Here is a 14,897-nt window from a genome sequence, read left to right as displayed (position 1 = left end):
AAAAAAAAAACTAATCATACGAAGAAGGAAGAAGCAGGGAGAAGAAAGAAGAAAAGAAGAAGGAAGAAGCAGGGAGAAGAAAGAAAAAAAAATTGCACAAATCAGAAATTTAAAAGACAAACTAAAATATACCTGGAGAAGAATCGAAGGAGAAGGAGAAGCCGGAGGTTGCCGAAGGCTGTCGAAGGAGAAGGAGAAGAATCGAAGGAGGCGGCTGCCACGGAGATCGCCAGAAATTAAAAATACAAACTAAAACATAACTGAAGAGAGATGAAAGCACTTCGTCGGAGATCGCCAGAGATTGCCGAATGTCGCCGAAGCCTGTCGGAGGAGAAGGAGAAATCGCCGAAGAAAGGATTGTCGAACGTTGGGGCTTGGGGGTTTGTGTTTTGGAGGCAAAGTAGCAAACTGAGAGAGAATGAGAGGCACAATTTTTACTGATTTTTTTTTTTTTTTTTATTTACTTTTTTTTTATGGTAAGGGTTTTTATTTTTTATATGGTTTTTGATCCAATGCATCACATGTGCATCAGACTTATACACCTCCCAATGAGAATATATAATTTGGAAATCTTCATCAAGCAATTTTAAAATTTATTTAAAAAAAATTGATCCAATGCATCACATATGCATCAGACCTTATACATCTCCCAATTAGAATGTGTAATTTGGAATCTTCATCGAGCAATTTTAAAATTTGTTTAAAAAAAATGATCAAATGCATCACATGTGCATCAGACCTTGTACACCTCCCAATTAGAATATGTAATTTGGAATCTTCATCAAGCAATTTTAAAATTTGTTTTCAATTTTGAAATTAAAAAAAAAATAAAAAATTGATCCAATGCATCATTATGCATCATATGTGCATCAGACCTTATACACCTCCCAATTAGAATATGTAATTTGGAATCTTCATCAAGTAATTTTAAAATTTGTTTAAAAAAAAAAATAGTAACCGATGATCTGGTCCGAATAAGGTAAGGTGCGTCAACTCTTGCATTGCGGGATAACATATTCCGATGTATGGTGTTATAAAGTTCTAATTCACGATAACCTATTTTCAAATGTTTCCAGTAATTATGATAGATTGAAGATATACGTGGATAAAAAAAATATACGACAAGAAGCATTCTGTCGTTGGTCCTGCGGATGTGATAGTGTTTAAAAAAAAAAAAAAAATCGATCTAATGCATCACATGTGCATCAAAACTTATACACCTGCCAATGAGAAAATGTAATTTGGAATCTTCGGCAAAACAATTTTAAATTTGACATTTAAAATAGTGAGTGCATAAGGCGACCGCCTCATACATAAGGCGCTACAAGGCGTCGCCTTATAGCGCCTTAGTGTATAAGGCGGTCGCCTTTCACACTTCTCGTAAGTCGGTGGACTGCCTTACTACCAAAGGACCGCATTAGCGCCTAGGCGCTGGTAAGGTGATTTTATGTCTTCTTTTCTTTATATTTATAATTTTGTTTCATAATTATGTATTTATATTATATGTTAATATGTTATGATGATTGATGATTGATGATTGATGATGTATTGATGATGAACTTAGTTTATTCACTTTATTGATTTGTTTTCTTGATGAATATCTTACATTGGTATGAATATAAATATTTAATATTTATTTAGCATATGAGTAATAGGATTCAACTAGGATTTGAGTCAAATAGATTGGTTTTATAAAAAAAAAGTACACAAGAACGCTTTAGTCAATAAGGCGACGCTTTATGCCCCGCCTTATTGCTAAAGCCCTCCGAAAGGCCCTCAAACGCCTCCGTCGCCTTACCGCCTTAAAAACTATGTTTGTGATAGTTGTCATTGTCATCAAGGTAGCATTTGGTAACTTGTGGATGCCTTCTGGTAGCCTTAAGACTTTCAGGTTTCTGGTATGTTATTCTCTCAACGGAGGTGGTCAGAAATTATGTAATGCTCATCCTTGGATGCTCCTCTACTGAAAACATTTCGGTGCTAAACCCCTTAAGCACAGCAGAACCTGAGATCAGCAGTTAGCATCCCGACGAATAGATGTTCTTTGGCAACTGGCAAGTAGGGAAACAAGCCTCCCTGGGTGTTCGAGAGCCATGGAGATGGGAGATAGGTAACGATTGGTGTAGGAGAGACTGGTTATTCAGTTGGAGATGGATGGATAGACCCTGGCAGAACTAACTCACTTGTGGACTGGGGGTTGTCATATGTTTTAGGTGTGGTTTTCTGAAAGAGTGCCCTTTCCCCAGTCATGAAAGATTGGGGACAACATGACGGTCCTCTCTCTGACACAAAGCCTATACATTTCCACATCAAGCCAAGATTTTGTTTCGTTTGTGATTTGACAACTTGGCATTGTCATCAAGGTAACATCAGCTAACTAGTGGACACCTTGTGGGTAGCCTTAATGCTTTCAGGTTGCTGGCTTGTTATTCTCTCTTCTTTTGGAAGGTTTTTGTCATTCTCATTGGTATGTCAGACTTTTTTTTTTTGGGAGGGGGGTTGGGAGGTGGGGAAGAATTGAGGAGGCTTGAGGCTGAGCAACTGCACTGAAACTGAAGGGGGGGAGGGCGGGGAGGTGGGGAAGAATTGAGGAGGCTTGATGCTGAGCAACTGCACTGAAACAGAAGAACTCAAAGCATGTGCAATATCTACCAAATAAAGTTGGATGGTGGATTAACATGATTATTACCAAATACAGGTCCTCACACCTTTCATGATTGTAGCATCATGCTGTTTGTATTGAGCACAACGATTATCAGGAAATTGCTCATGGATTAGAGAAGAAAAGAGAGTTCATAAAATCTAAATTTATTACCCAACCATGTTCTTGTCTTTACACTATTCTCAAGCTTATGTCACTTACTATTTTCTCTTATTGCATAGACTCATAAATCCCTTAACCTTGCCTCCAGTACATGGAAGAAAGGCCTATGAGGAGGAAAAAATATAGAAAAACTCTAGACTGATAGATGACCTCTGCAGGAGGAACATTCATAATAAACTACTGGAGATGTATTTAATGCTTACGTTCCTATTATTCTAGTGGTAAATACATCTTAAGTTAATAAAATTCCCAATCCTAACAAAATAGACATCCTTTCAAAATATAGAATATGATCTATGCATCAAGGGCTCTGTCCTCTTCTTTTTCAATTGAATGCCAACACCTCAGATGATTTCTTGTGAATTTAGCTAAACTCTGACATACTCATACACAAGTTCCAATTTCAAGCGGTAAGCACCTCTACTGCTACTCTCTCTTTCAATGTAACTACTACCCACAGCAAGGAAAAGCAACCAGAATGTTGCTATACTACCTCAGAAATTGAACTTTCATCAATGAAGTCAAGCAAAGAAAATCCACGCATCCTCCACATTTGATGATATTAGGACTATAACACATTTGAAGTAAAGCTTCACATAATGCTTCTGGAGATACTGGGTGCACAGAAAGAGCAATATCTGATGGAAACATGATGAAAATCATATTATTTAAATATGCAATAAATAAAGATCTATGTTGGGATTACTCTTCTTCCCCCCCCTTCTGGTGGGTTCTCTTCTTCTTCTCTTTCCTAAATAGGTTTATGTATGTTGCACACTTCCAGTACTGCAGAATTTGATTTGTTTTTTGAACTCCTATGTTTATCTCATCCCTTAATTGATTTCCAAAGTGTTTTGAGTTCCAAAGCTAACACTGGATTTTTTTTTTTTTTTGGTAATGGTGCTATGGAAGGACTGGTATCGTGTCTGTGAATCATACAAACCAAACAATGTACAATGGGCATTACAAACAAAATCTGTGCTTGATCGAATTAGGTTGGTACTTGCTGATAGGGCCGAGCATTACCAGAAAATTATCCAGCCAAGTGCACAGTATCTTGGTCATTTACTTGGTGTGGAGAAGTGCGCAGTATGTTCTTCAACTTGGGCAGCTATATGAATGCTAGAATTGTAGTGCATGGCCTTCATATTGGAATGTTTAATCTGATTATCTTTTTTCCATCCTTTGTTCAGATTGAGATTTTCACGGAGGAATTAATTAGGGCAAGCTTAGCACCTGTTCTCTCCATGTTTATCAACCGTCTAGACCCTATTCTTCGAAAAATTGCAAACCTTGGCTGGTAATGATTTTGGTTCAATATGACTATTAATTGCAGCAAAAATAATAGAGTCGTACTATTCAATTGTTGAGATGTTCAATTAACCCATTAATGGGACATGCTTCCCTTATCGCACTTGCTTGTGTGCCAATAAATTCCATAATTCCATTAATCTATTGCCAAAAAAATGATGTTTGAGTTAATTAGGGCAAGCTTAGCACCTGTTCTCTCCATGTTTATCAACCGTCTAGACCCTATTCTTCGAAAAATTGCAAACCTTGGCTGGTAATGATTTTGGTTCAATATGACTATTAATTGCAGCAAAAATAATAGAGTCGTACTATTCAATTGTTGAGATGTTCAATTAACCCATTAATGGGACATGCTTCCCTTATCGCACTTGCTTGTGTGCCAATAAATTCCATAATTCCATTAATCTATTGCCAAAAAAATGATGTTTGAGTTTTACAACATGGTGCTCAGTTTTGTCTCTGCTGCAGTTGGCAGGTTATCAGCCCAGTGGAGGTGTGTGGTTTTGTAACTTCTGTCAATGAGCTGATTACTGTGCAGAGCAAAGTCTATGGAAAACCAACAATTATCATTGCAAATAAGGTAACCGGAGGGGAAGAGATTCCAGATGGAGTTGTGGCTGTGTTAACCCCTGATATGCCAGATGTTCTATGTCATGTTTCCATTAGAGCAAGAAATAGTAAGGTGTAACCCCTATCAAAACTTGAATAATTTTGTCATTTACTTGCCTTCTTAATTTAATCTCTTCATGCTTTTCATTTGATATGAGATGAACAAGAAGCATAACTTCTTAGTTAAAGATTCCAGTACTGGACACTTAATTGTGGTAGTATGATATAGGTATGCTTTGCCACATGCTTTGATCAGAGAATTCTTAGGGATCTGAGACTGAAGGAAGGCAAAGCAATCTCAGTGCAACTGAAATTTTCAAATCTGGAAATCAGGTATGCTGCTCAATCAATTATGACATCTTTGATGTTCATTTGCTCTTCTGCTTTGATTCATATGTTAACCTGTAGAGATATCAGTAGCTCAGATTTATCTGTTGGTCACACTGTTATGTCTTCCACTCCTCGTGGAGTCACTTTAAAGAAAAAGACCTTTGGTGGTAAATATGCGACTTCAGTTGAGGAGTTCTCAAGTGAGATGGTATGTTAATGGAGAAATTTATCACATTATGCTTAGTAGAAAGAGTATGTGTTTCCAGCTGTTGGTTGTTGTGTATTTCCTTACAAGGAAGATATGTTTTACTGATCTTGTATGCCTTTTTATTTCATTGATCAATTGTTTTCTGCCCAAACTCTTAGTCCTGACTTTTATTAAGAGACTGGAAAGTATCTTTGTTATGTTCTGAATGCATAAATCATGAGGACTTATTGCGAGATATCTGGAAGAAGGCATTTAAAAGATAGCACTGATATCTAGAGTATTAAGTGATTTCTGATATGTTCTTAGTCTTGCAAATTTAGTAGCAGTAATCATAAAAGAAGCATTTTTTGCACCAACTGATAGATCAGTAGTAACCTTTTATTTTGCTTGACAAATAATAAAACTTACAGAAAATAGAAAAATAAATATAAGGCTAGTATACAACAACAACACCAACCGACAAAAGTTTGGGACCTCATTAGGAACCACAATGGGAAAAGGGCCAAAGCAACAATTCCCTAGTAACTTTGTGTATTCCATTTGATTTGATTGCAGGTAGTCTCTTCATAACTTGATCATTTTGAGTTGAAATTGTGAGACTGCGTCGGCTAACTTAAATGATAAAATTTTCATGCGACTTACAAACTTCAATCAAACAGGTTGGTGCAAAATCTCGCAATATCCAATATCTACAAGGAAAAGTGCCATCATGGATAAAAGTTCCAACATCAGTTGCCACACCATTTGGTGTGTTCGAGAATATCCTTTTAACAGACCTAAACAAGGTACTCTTCGTTTTCATCATGAATGCTGATGATCTAGCCCATATTACATGAATTTTCTTGGGAGGCTGACTGTGTGCTGATTAATGGTTTCTTTTCAGTTTTCATACATAATAGTTGTGCACTTGTGTCTTTTCCACATTGCTAATATGGGGAAATATATCATTTCTCTTCAAGTTCAGAGGTGGAAAGTGAGTTTATTATAGTTAACTCAATGTCCAAACCATTGAAAAGGTTCATCTGAGAATCCAACAGATTGACTTACGCAATGGCTAGCATAGACATCTCTCATGTGTAGCTAATTCAGGTTCTGTAATCTGACTATTTGATTTTGGTAGTAATATTTTACTTGCTGGTTTTCTACCTCGTTATGAGGATTTAAATTCAATATATGTTGCTATCAAGTCTTCTATCCATGGATGGAAAATTGTTAGATGACAGAAAAAAGGATGTTGCTTTTCCTTTAGTTGTGAAGCTTAGTAGATCATAATTTGATAAAGCAGAGGTAGCTTGTAAGCTGATCAGCGTTGGACTCATAAGATGGTTTTCTCTCATATTAAGAGATTTTAGATTAATTTGGCTTTCATATTGTTGCAACTACTGTACCTTAAAAATACACAATATGTAATCCCACATGAGTCTGGATCACAACCTCAGGATATTTTTTATCATTTTCTTCAGGGAAGATTTTGTGACTTTGTATCACAGAATCAAGATCCACTAGACTCTTTGACCCATGCGGCCATGCTCTCATTTTTGTTTCTCTTTGCCGGCGCCATTTACTTGGGATAAGGCTCAGTTGAGTGGAGTTTTTTCTTATGTGAACTCTATTTTGTAAATTTTATTTTGAGGAATTTTTAATGGCTTCCCACATTCAGGACAACTTCCATAGAAGGGGATTTAGTTTTCTGTCAACCTACATTCACATGCTGAGGTTTCCATACAGGAAATCGTTGTTCTTAAGCCTAATAGCTATGGTCATTGCAAACTAAGTATCAGCTGTCAAAAAGATCGTATACCGTCCAAGGTCATTTTCTTTGTAATAAAATTTGCAGATGCTCTGTGATTGGCTAAACTGTGGCCCGGCCAAGTACATTTTATCCTCGGACCAATCAATAGTATATTTATGCAAATATAATTTTTGTACTTCGAGACTCTTAGCCTTAGGTTCGTCTCAGGGAACACGCAAATTCTTCAATAACGTGTGAAATAATATCTTTTATGTTTAGGGAATTTAATTAGACCCATTGAATCTGATTCTGAATAATCTGAATTTAGTAATTAGTTTGCATTGGACATGTGGCTTACTTTCTCATTTTAATTTATTGAAGCTTTGACAAAATTTAAAATGGTTTTTGCAGGATCTAGCAAATAAAGTTTCCTGTTTCAATAGACTCGTACGTGCTGGTGACCTCTCAAAACTACAAGCTATACAGGAAACAATCCTACAAATGAGCGCTACTCCTCCATTGGTGACTTTTATCAGATTGTGCTCCTGTATTAATGTTAAACCAGATTGATTCAGATCAGAAGAATCATACGGATTTTATGAAACCATGTGCAATGGCTTGAATCCATAGTCAATCCTATTTCCAATAGGAGGAGTTGACAATTGAATCCCATTTTTCCGATTATTTTCATATCCATAATAATGCAAAAAGAAGGCATGTCCATGTGTTTCTTGAGCATTTCCATGCATATTTTTAGCTTATCTTGCATCTCTCTGATACATCTCCAGACGTTCCTTAAAACCAGCTTCCCGATACGTTAACCAATACGATAGTCCGATACTCAACACCTTGCACAAACACACAATTCCAAAGCTAGTTATCAATGTTGATGTTTGTTGTTTATGGTACTGCAATCAAAACCCTAGCATTTTCAATGCAAATTTTTGTTGCAGAAAATGCATTTGTTTACTGTGCATTTCAATGTATGCTGGTTCTGAGGAAACAGGTGCCTCATTAACTCACCTTTTCAGATGTTCAGTACTTCTTCAACTCAATAAAGATGGACTTGATCCAAAGCAGCTTGCCACTTAAAATACATATACCCTTGTGCAGGCATTAATATTTTAGCTGTTTGTCTTTCAATTTTCATTTTATTTATTATTTTTAGAAATTTTGTAGGTCAGTGAACTTAGGAGCAAAATGAAAAGTTTGAGGATTCCCTGGCCCGGTGATGAAGGTCAGGAGAGATGGAAACAAGCTTGGCAAGCAATAAAGAAGGTATGGATACATAATAGTTCACTACTTCCGTCCTAATTAAACATGAACCATGTGCTCTCCATTTTTTATTCCAAAGATTTGTCGTCTTTATATTTTTTTTGGGTTTTATTTATGAAAAGAAATCATTCTTCGTAGATGCATCTAGACAAGTTTAGGATTTGGCAATTCTTAAGAGTAGTTTGACTTAAAACTTAGAGAGAATTTCTGCATATCATCAATTTTACAGTTGATCGTAGATCGCTTTCTCACTGTGGTCAAGCTGATTTATTGCTGGCGCCCCTGTTGAGTTTTGGTTTGATTTCTGAGTGCTCTAGCTGTTGCTTGTTTGATTCTTGCCTCCGTTTGCTGGTTCGGACAGCTATCGACATTATTTTATGCCACTGTTACCTCTTCTCAATCAACTATATGTAAGGTTTCCCTGGATAGCAATGAGTGGGAGGTTTAAAATCAAGTTCTATGGCATTTTGAGGAACTAGTGTTTACTTCCTAGATAGAGACAGTGTTAGGGTTTTATGAAATGGATGTAGTTGATATTATGTTTCATTCTTATAATGTAAACTAGAATAAATTCAGACTGACAATACATGGAGAATATGGATTCTTGGCTTTGTTTGGTCTCAAGACTCTCAACAAGGAATTGATCGTATGGTGAACTGTTGGATTAAAAAGGTTTCTCACATGGTTTGGCCGGTTTCTCAGGTTTTTACTAGCCAGACGGTGTAAAAGTGATCCAGAATTAGTTAATGATGGTGGAATGCCAGGATTTGAAAGAGGGTGTGAGTAGGTTTGAGGGATTTATGAAAGAACTCAGAGAACTTCAGTACATGTGAATGTTCTTGCACAAAACAGAAGCAAGTTGTTATTGAAAATAGACAAGAGAAGCAAGAAGTGAGAGAAAAGGCAATATCATAAATGTAAATTTGAAATTAGTATTATTAACGAGTCTAGAAGGTCCAAAGTACATGTATCTTGGTTTGTTTTGTTAAAGTACATATATCTTGGTTTGTTTTGTTGTATCTAGTGGTCTTACATGACTGCAGGAAGAAAACGACTGTCGATTTCAAGGTAACTCTTATGTATGTGCAGAGGAGAGGATGAGATAAACGTAGTTATATGTGATTGAGTGAGCCTAAAGGGAAATGTTTTTAATTATGTGTGGTGGTCATTGTATTGAGAATGGTGATGAGTGTTGACCAAGCTACCCAATGTTATATGAGGAAGTAGGAGACAAGGAGCTATCGTAGGATTGAGTGGTAGCAGTAGTGGAAGTCCATATATAAGTGTTGTATTTTAGGCGTCTTTTATGAGTGACGGAGCTCCATATAGTTCCTCTTTGACCATACATCTCTTACATGGCATGTTATGCTTTTTAATCTTCCCTACTATTCTCTATTCCCCAGAATTATGATCTCATGATACCTAAGCAATCACATGTTCATGTTGAACGAGTTCTCAATGATATATATTCTTGGAGTTGTGACTAAACCCATTATGTGGGCCTCACATAATGAGACCATATTTGAAATACAAAGTCAACCTTCCAACTCATTTGTGTGAGATTTTTGGAACTGTTTTCTTTCTGTTTTTCATTATATGACTCACCTTGGTGATTAATGGGAAAGGAAGCTAGGGCCATCTAATATACATGGATTTCGTTAAATAACTTCTGGTAATGAATGAACAATGTCATAGTTCAGTTCTGTTGTGTGGAACAGAACAGGATGTTAAGAATGTAAATCATAGCAGAAGTGTTGAAGAGGAAGAAGGAGACAAAGATGAGATTGATAAAGAAGAAAGTTAGGGCATTTGATGATTTCGCTTTTGTCTTTTTATATTGCTTTCAAATAAAAGACTTGTAAGTACAAGAATACCCCCATACATAATACTAATTCCTATTCTACACACATTACATGGCCATTCCCAGAATACACTTACAGTTATTCTAACAGTCATAACCACTTCTAGGTGTATATATGTGCAAATGACAACCTCTACACCTGTAACTTTGGTTCCATTTTTCTAGGGGCCATAATTGAGTACTTGAGTTAAAGAAAATGCTCTCATTACTGAGAATTCAGGGTATAACAAAGCTTTAAACCTGACGTAATGGGTCATTGGTGGCAAATGCTTAGAGAATGAGATGCTCAATGCATCTCAATTATTTTGCGCTGAATAATACCGAGTGACTGACTTTTCGGGACCACCTTATTTTGGTACTTTGAAGCCCCAAGTTTGACAAAGCAGTGAGAGAGGAAAAAACTGGGTATGGGGGGCTATTTCATGAATTATAATGCCTTTTCTCTGTGTTTTGGGCAGCTAGAACCTGATAGATGGTGACACTAAGGTGAAATGTTCGTTAATCTTGAGCTCCTCAGTTTGGGATGAAGGAAATTTGATGGACTTGATAAACCTAATGGTTCAAAAAAATTTCACCTGGATGATAAAGACAGAAAACTCAAAGACTAATAAAATGCATAATCTGATATAAAATGTGTATTAAAATGAAATGTATCCTTGCTGATTAATAATATGCACCTTCTACTCTTCTGTATATCTGTAATAGTGGGATATGGGATATATTTCTACCCCAAAAAAAAAAAAAAAAAATAGTGGGATACATCATGACTATGGGTCAGATACAGAATTTTGTAATTAAAAGTGAAGTGTAGGATACGGGGACAGCTCATATTCCAAGGGCCCGTTTGATAACGTTTCAAGAAACGCGTTTCTGTCATTTCTGTTTCCAAAAACAGCAGAAACGGAGTAAAAAGCGTTTGATAAAACTGTTTCGTTTCACTTATTTTCAGAAATAGAAATAGAAATTTTTACTTATTTATGATTCAAAAAACGACCCAAGCGAAACAGAACTTGTTTCGCCGTTTCTGGAAACGACTTGTGGCCATTTTTTCATTGGTTACTATCGACTTCTAAAAACATGACTTATCAAACACCTTCAATTCCGTTTCTGTTTCTAGAAACGGAAATTTATGTTTCTGCCGTTTCTTGAAACAGAAACGGCAGAAACATTATCAAACGGGCCCTTGAAGTGTCCCTAGAAATATATCTGAGCATTTGGCTTGGGTGCTTGCCTTTCAGTTAGAAAGCTCTATGCATGAAGTTCCCATATAGAACATATTCCCTTCTGCATGGAAAGATGATCTTTTATAATAACCTGCAAAAATTTTGCCTTTCATTATGCTGAGGGACAGTGATCTGTTATCAAGGCATTTTGTTTTTATCTTTACATTTCAGGTTTCGGCTTCAAAGTGGAACGAAAGAGCATATATTAGTTGTAGAAAAGCTAAGGTGAATCATGATCACCATTGCATGGCCGTATTGGTTCAAGAAGTAATTTGTGCTGACTATGCTTTTGTCATCCATACAAGAAATCCCTTAACCGGAGACACATCAGAGATTTACACTGAGGTAAGCTTGTTGGATTGCTTCAAATCATTAAAACGGTGTAACAAGTGTACTAGGCTCCCACCACTGTGGGGTCTGGGGAGGGTCATAGTGTAGACAGCCTTACCCCGCTTCACGGAGAGGCTGTTTCTAGACTCGAACCCACAACCACTAGGTCGCAATGGAGCAACCTGACTGTTGCACCGAGGTCTGCCCTCTGGATTGCTTTAATCATTGTAAACCATTGTTTCCCATTTCCCCTTTGCTGCTGACACAACAGATTGTCAAGGGCTTAGGAGAAACCCTGGTGGGTGCCTATCCTGGGCGAGCCATGAGCTTCATTACCAAGAAGTCTGACTTGAAATCCCCTATTGTAAGTCCAGTGCATTGATATCCTCATATTTTTCGTATCTTAATTTCAAAGTTTAATAAATAGATAGATAGATAGAGGAGTTTTTTGAATTTTTGAATTTTTTCCCTGCGTGGTAACAGGAATTTCAGGAAAATTTTGCCGAAATGTTTCGAACTAATGGAAAAGTATTATGAAGTTAGGAAAGTATTGGAATAAGAACTTTATAAGACTGAAGTGTATATAAAATAAGCATGATGCATGTTCAATATTCAAAACACTGTTGGTGGTGTTTATGTATGTGGCATAGGAAAGTAACTTGTAGGTTCTGAGCCGGCTGAATATTGGCATCACATTCTGAGCCAGATGGTGATAGTCTTGCTATGCCACATGTCTACAACACAAGGCCAAGGCCATGTTATGGAGCGCGGCCATCTTTCTTCCTTATTCACCTCATGCTTATAGTTACACATTCCCTTCATAGTTCGATATATAAATAAAAAGGGGGTAGCACGAGGCTCCCACCAATTCTCAATGGAGCAACCTTACTATTGCGCCGAGGCCCGGCCTAAACTCTACAGTTTGATATTTAAATTACGTTCCTAACAATGGAGATATTGAGTTCTATCATCAAGGTTTTAAATCTTGGGATCAGTTGGGGTGTGTTAGCCAATCCATCTTGGGATAAGGATGGCACCAATCCACCCAGTCCTGGCCAATCCCACCGATTCGACCATTATCTGGCCTGATCAGCTAAACTGCGGTTTTCCCATCTGTTCTCTGATATGAAGATTTGAAACCTAGCATATGAAACAAAATGGATTCAGCAAAGTTTTGAGACATATTGATGAGGACGGAAGTTTTATCAACAGTTGCAGAAAAATATCATTGATAATTGTAAAGCAGGGAATTACAATAGTTGTTCAAAGCACCATCTAAAGTGTGTTCTGACTTTTCAATGTGGTACTGACTCTCAGGTTGTTGGTTATCCCAGCAAGCATATAGGCTTATTTATTAAAAAACAGTCCCTCATATTCAGATCAGACTCCAACGGTGAGGACTTGGAAGGTTATGCAGGTGCTGGGCTTTATGACAGGTTTGTGGATATGTATAGCATTCTTCTGTTTCGCTTATCATCTGTCAGACTCTGTCTTGCGTTACTGAATATAGCATTCTTCTGTTTTCGCTTATTGTCTGTCTTGTGTTATTGAAAGGAAATAGAATAGTTAGAATGCACTGAAATATCTTGTGTTGAAAAGAGATTCTATTATTTCATGAATAGGAATACACAATATCATTAAAGTAGGCACAACCCACACCCCTAAGAAAAACAAACCAAAAAAGAGTGTCATTGGACCAACAGGCCCTAGATCTCCCGGTCCCAAAACTGTCCACATCAAAAGATCTCTGTTATCTGATCTGCACAAGAACCCCTTCACTTGTGGCAATTCTATAGTTCTCTTGTTTCATATCAAATGATGAATTAGAGTGAATTTTTAGAGGTATGATAGTGGTAAGACTCCAACTTCATCGACTTCTCTATTACCAGGTCTAGTATCATCCACTTTTCTCTGGCTAATCTTGTTACTTCCACTTCAATACTGTGAGATATGCTACCGAATAAGTGTGACATGGCTCCGGAACCTAAGTTTGGACAAGAGTAATAGGTATTTAGGATGTCCAGATTGTTGAGGATTTATGTCTTGTATTTACGGGTAATTTCGGTATTTGAATCTCTTTATTTTTCCTTTAAATTGGTAGTTATGGGGATTATCAAGATTAGGGGAATTATTTGTAAACAAAGAGGCATGAGGAAGAGAGATTGTAACCCTCTTGTCCATTGGTAATGAAGACATTTCTCGTCTTACCATGGATGTTGATACCTTGTCGAACCACGCATATCCTTTTGTTGTGGTTGTTTGATTGCACTTCCTTTTGTTTAAAAAAAAAAAAATTTCCCTGTATTGTGTATTGGTTTCACTTCCTACACAAATTTGTTGGGTTTGGTATTTTTACTTTATATACTAATTAGATGTGCCTGATGTTAGTGTGATAATGATAATGGATAAAGAGGAAGAGATCGTGTAGGATTACTCTTGTGATCGGCTAATTGTTGATAAAAGCTTCCAACGTTCATTTTTCTCAAAAATTGCAGAAGTGGGAATTATCATTGAAAATTTATACCGTTTTCCCCAGGACATAGGGGGGGTTGTGAAGCATGGAGAAGTATATGTAGTTCAAACTAGGCCACAAATCTAGTGGTAGCAGCATCAAGTGTTGTACTTTTACCCAAAAAAGAAAAAAAAAATCAAGTGTTGTAATAACAGGGAAGGTGGGAATTCCAATAATTTGCCAACAGGACTTGTAAGCAACGTGGTTTCATGCATTTGATTTGAACGTTTTTAGTCCTATGGATTTTGTTTTCTTTGTTGTAAAATATTTACTTAGAATAGATTCTGGATGAATAATATATTCTGAAAGGGGAAATGAACGTGCCTCGGTCATGCACTGCTATGCCCAGAGACGGAGGATGGGAAAATCTAAAAAACACCCACCTCTATTGATGCCCATATGTGCCCCCTCATTAACTCATGTGTTGATTTAGAGGTCACACGATCTTTGGTATTCCTTTTTCCCATTTTGAAATCAAACATTTCTCTCTCTCTCTCTTTTAGCTTTTTTTTTTTTTTTTTTTTTTTTTTTTTTTTTTTTAAAATTCAAAACTTATTCCGAAAATATGTATATCAAACACGGCTTAAGATTTAACTATGGCAAAATAAATGGAGTTATATACACCGACGGGGTAAACGTTCCATATGGTGGGGCTTATTAAAGGACTCGGATCCTCTCCGTA

The 14,897-nt window shown here is 36.8% G+C and overlaps 1 protein-coding gene across 1 annotated transcript; it reads left to right on the top strand.

Moving 5' to 3' along the window:
• Positions 1 to 4,275: 4,275 nt before the first annotated feature.
• LOC122074078 (alpha-glucan water dikinase 2-like) lies at positions 4,276 to 14,694 on the top strand. Its single transcript, XM_042638901.1, has 11 exons — positions 4,276 to 4,388; positions 4,604 to 4,817; positions 4,974 to 5,077; positions 5,162 to 5,282; positions 5,942 to 6,067; positions 7,426 to 7,536; positions 8,194 to 8,292; positions 11,545 to 11,718; positions 11,975 to 12,067; positions 13,021 to 13,139; positions 14,092 to 14,694. The coding sequence occupies exons 1-11, from the start codon at positions 4,291 to 4,293 to the stop codon at positions 14,129 to 14,131; spliced, it is 1,299 nt and encodes a 432-aa protein (XP_042494835.1). The 5' UTR covers positions 4,276 to 4,290; the 3' UTR covers positions 14,132 to 14,694.
• Positions 14,695 to 14,897: the final 203 nt, after the last annotated feature.

Source organism: Macadamia integrifolia, chromosome 3 (genome assembly GCF_013358625.1).
Source record: "Macadamia integrifolia cultivar HAES 741 chromosome 3, SCU_Mint_v3, whole genome shotgun sequence".
Taxonomy (NCBI): domain Eukaryota; kingdom Viridiplantae; phylum Streptophyta; class Magnoliopsida; order Proteales; family Proteaceae; genus Macadamia; species Macadamia integrifolia.
The sequence above is the reverse complement of the archived record's forward strand: the minus strand, read 5'-3'. Positions and strand labels throughout refer to the sequence as shown.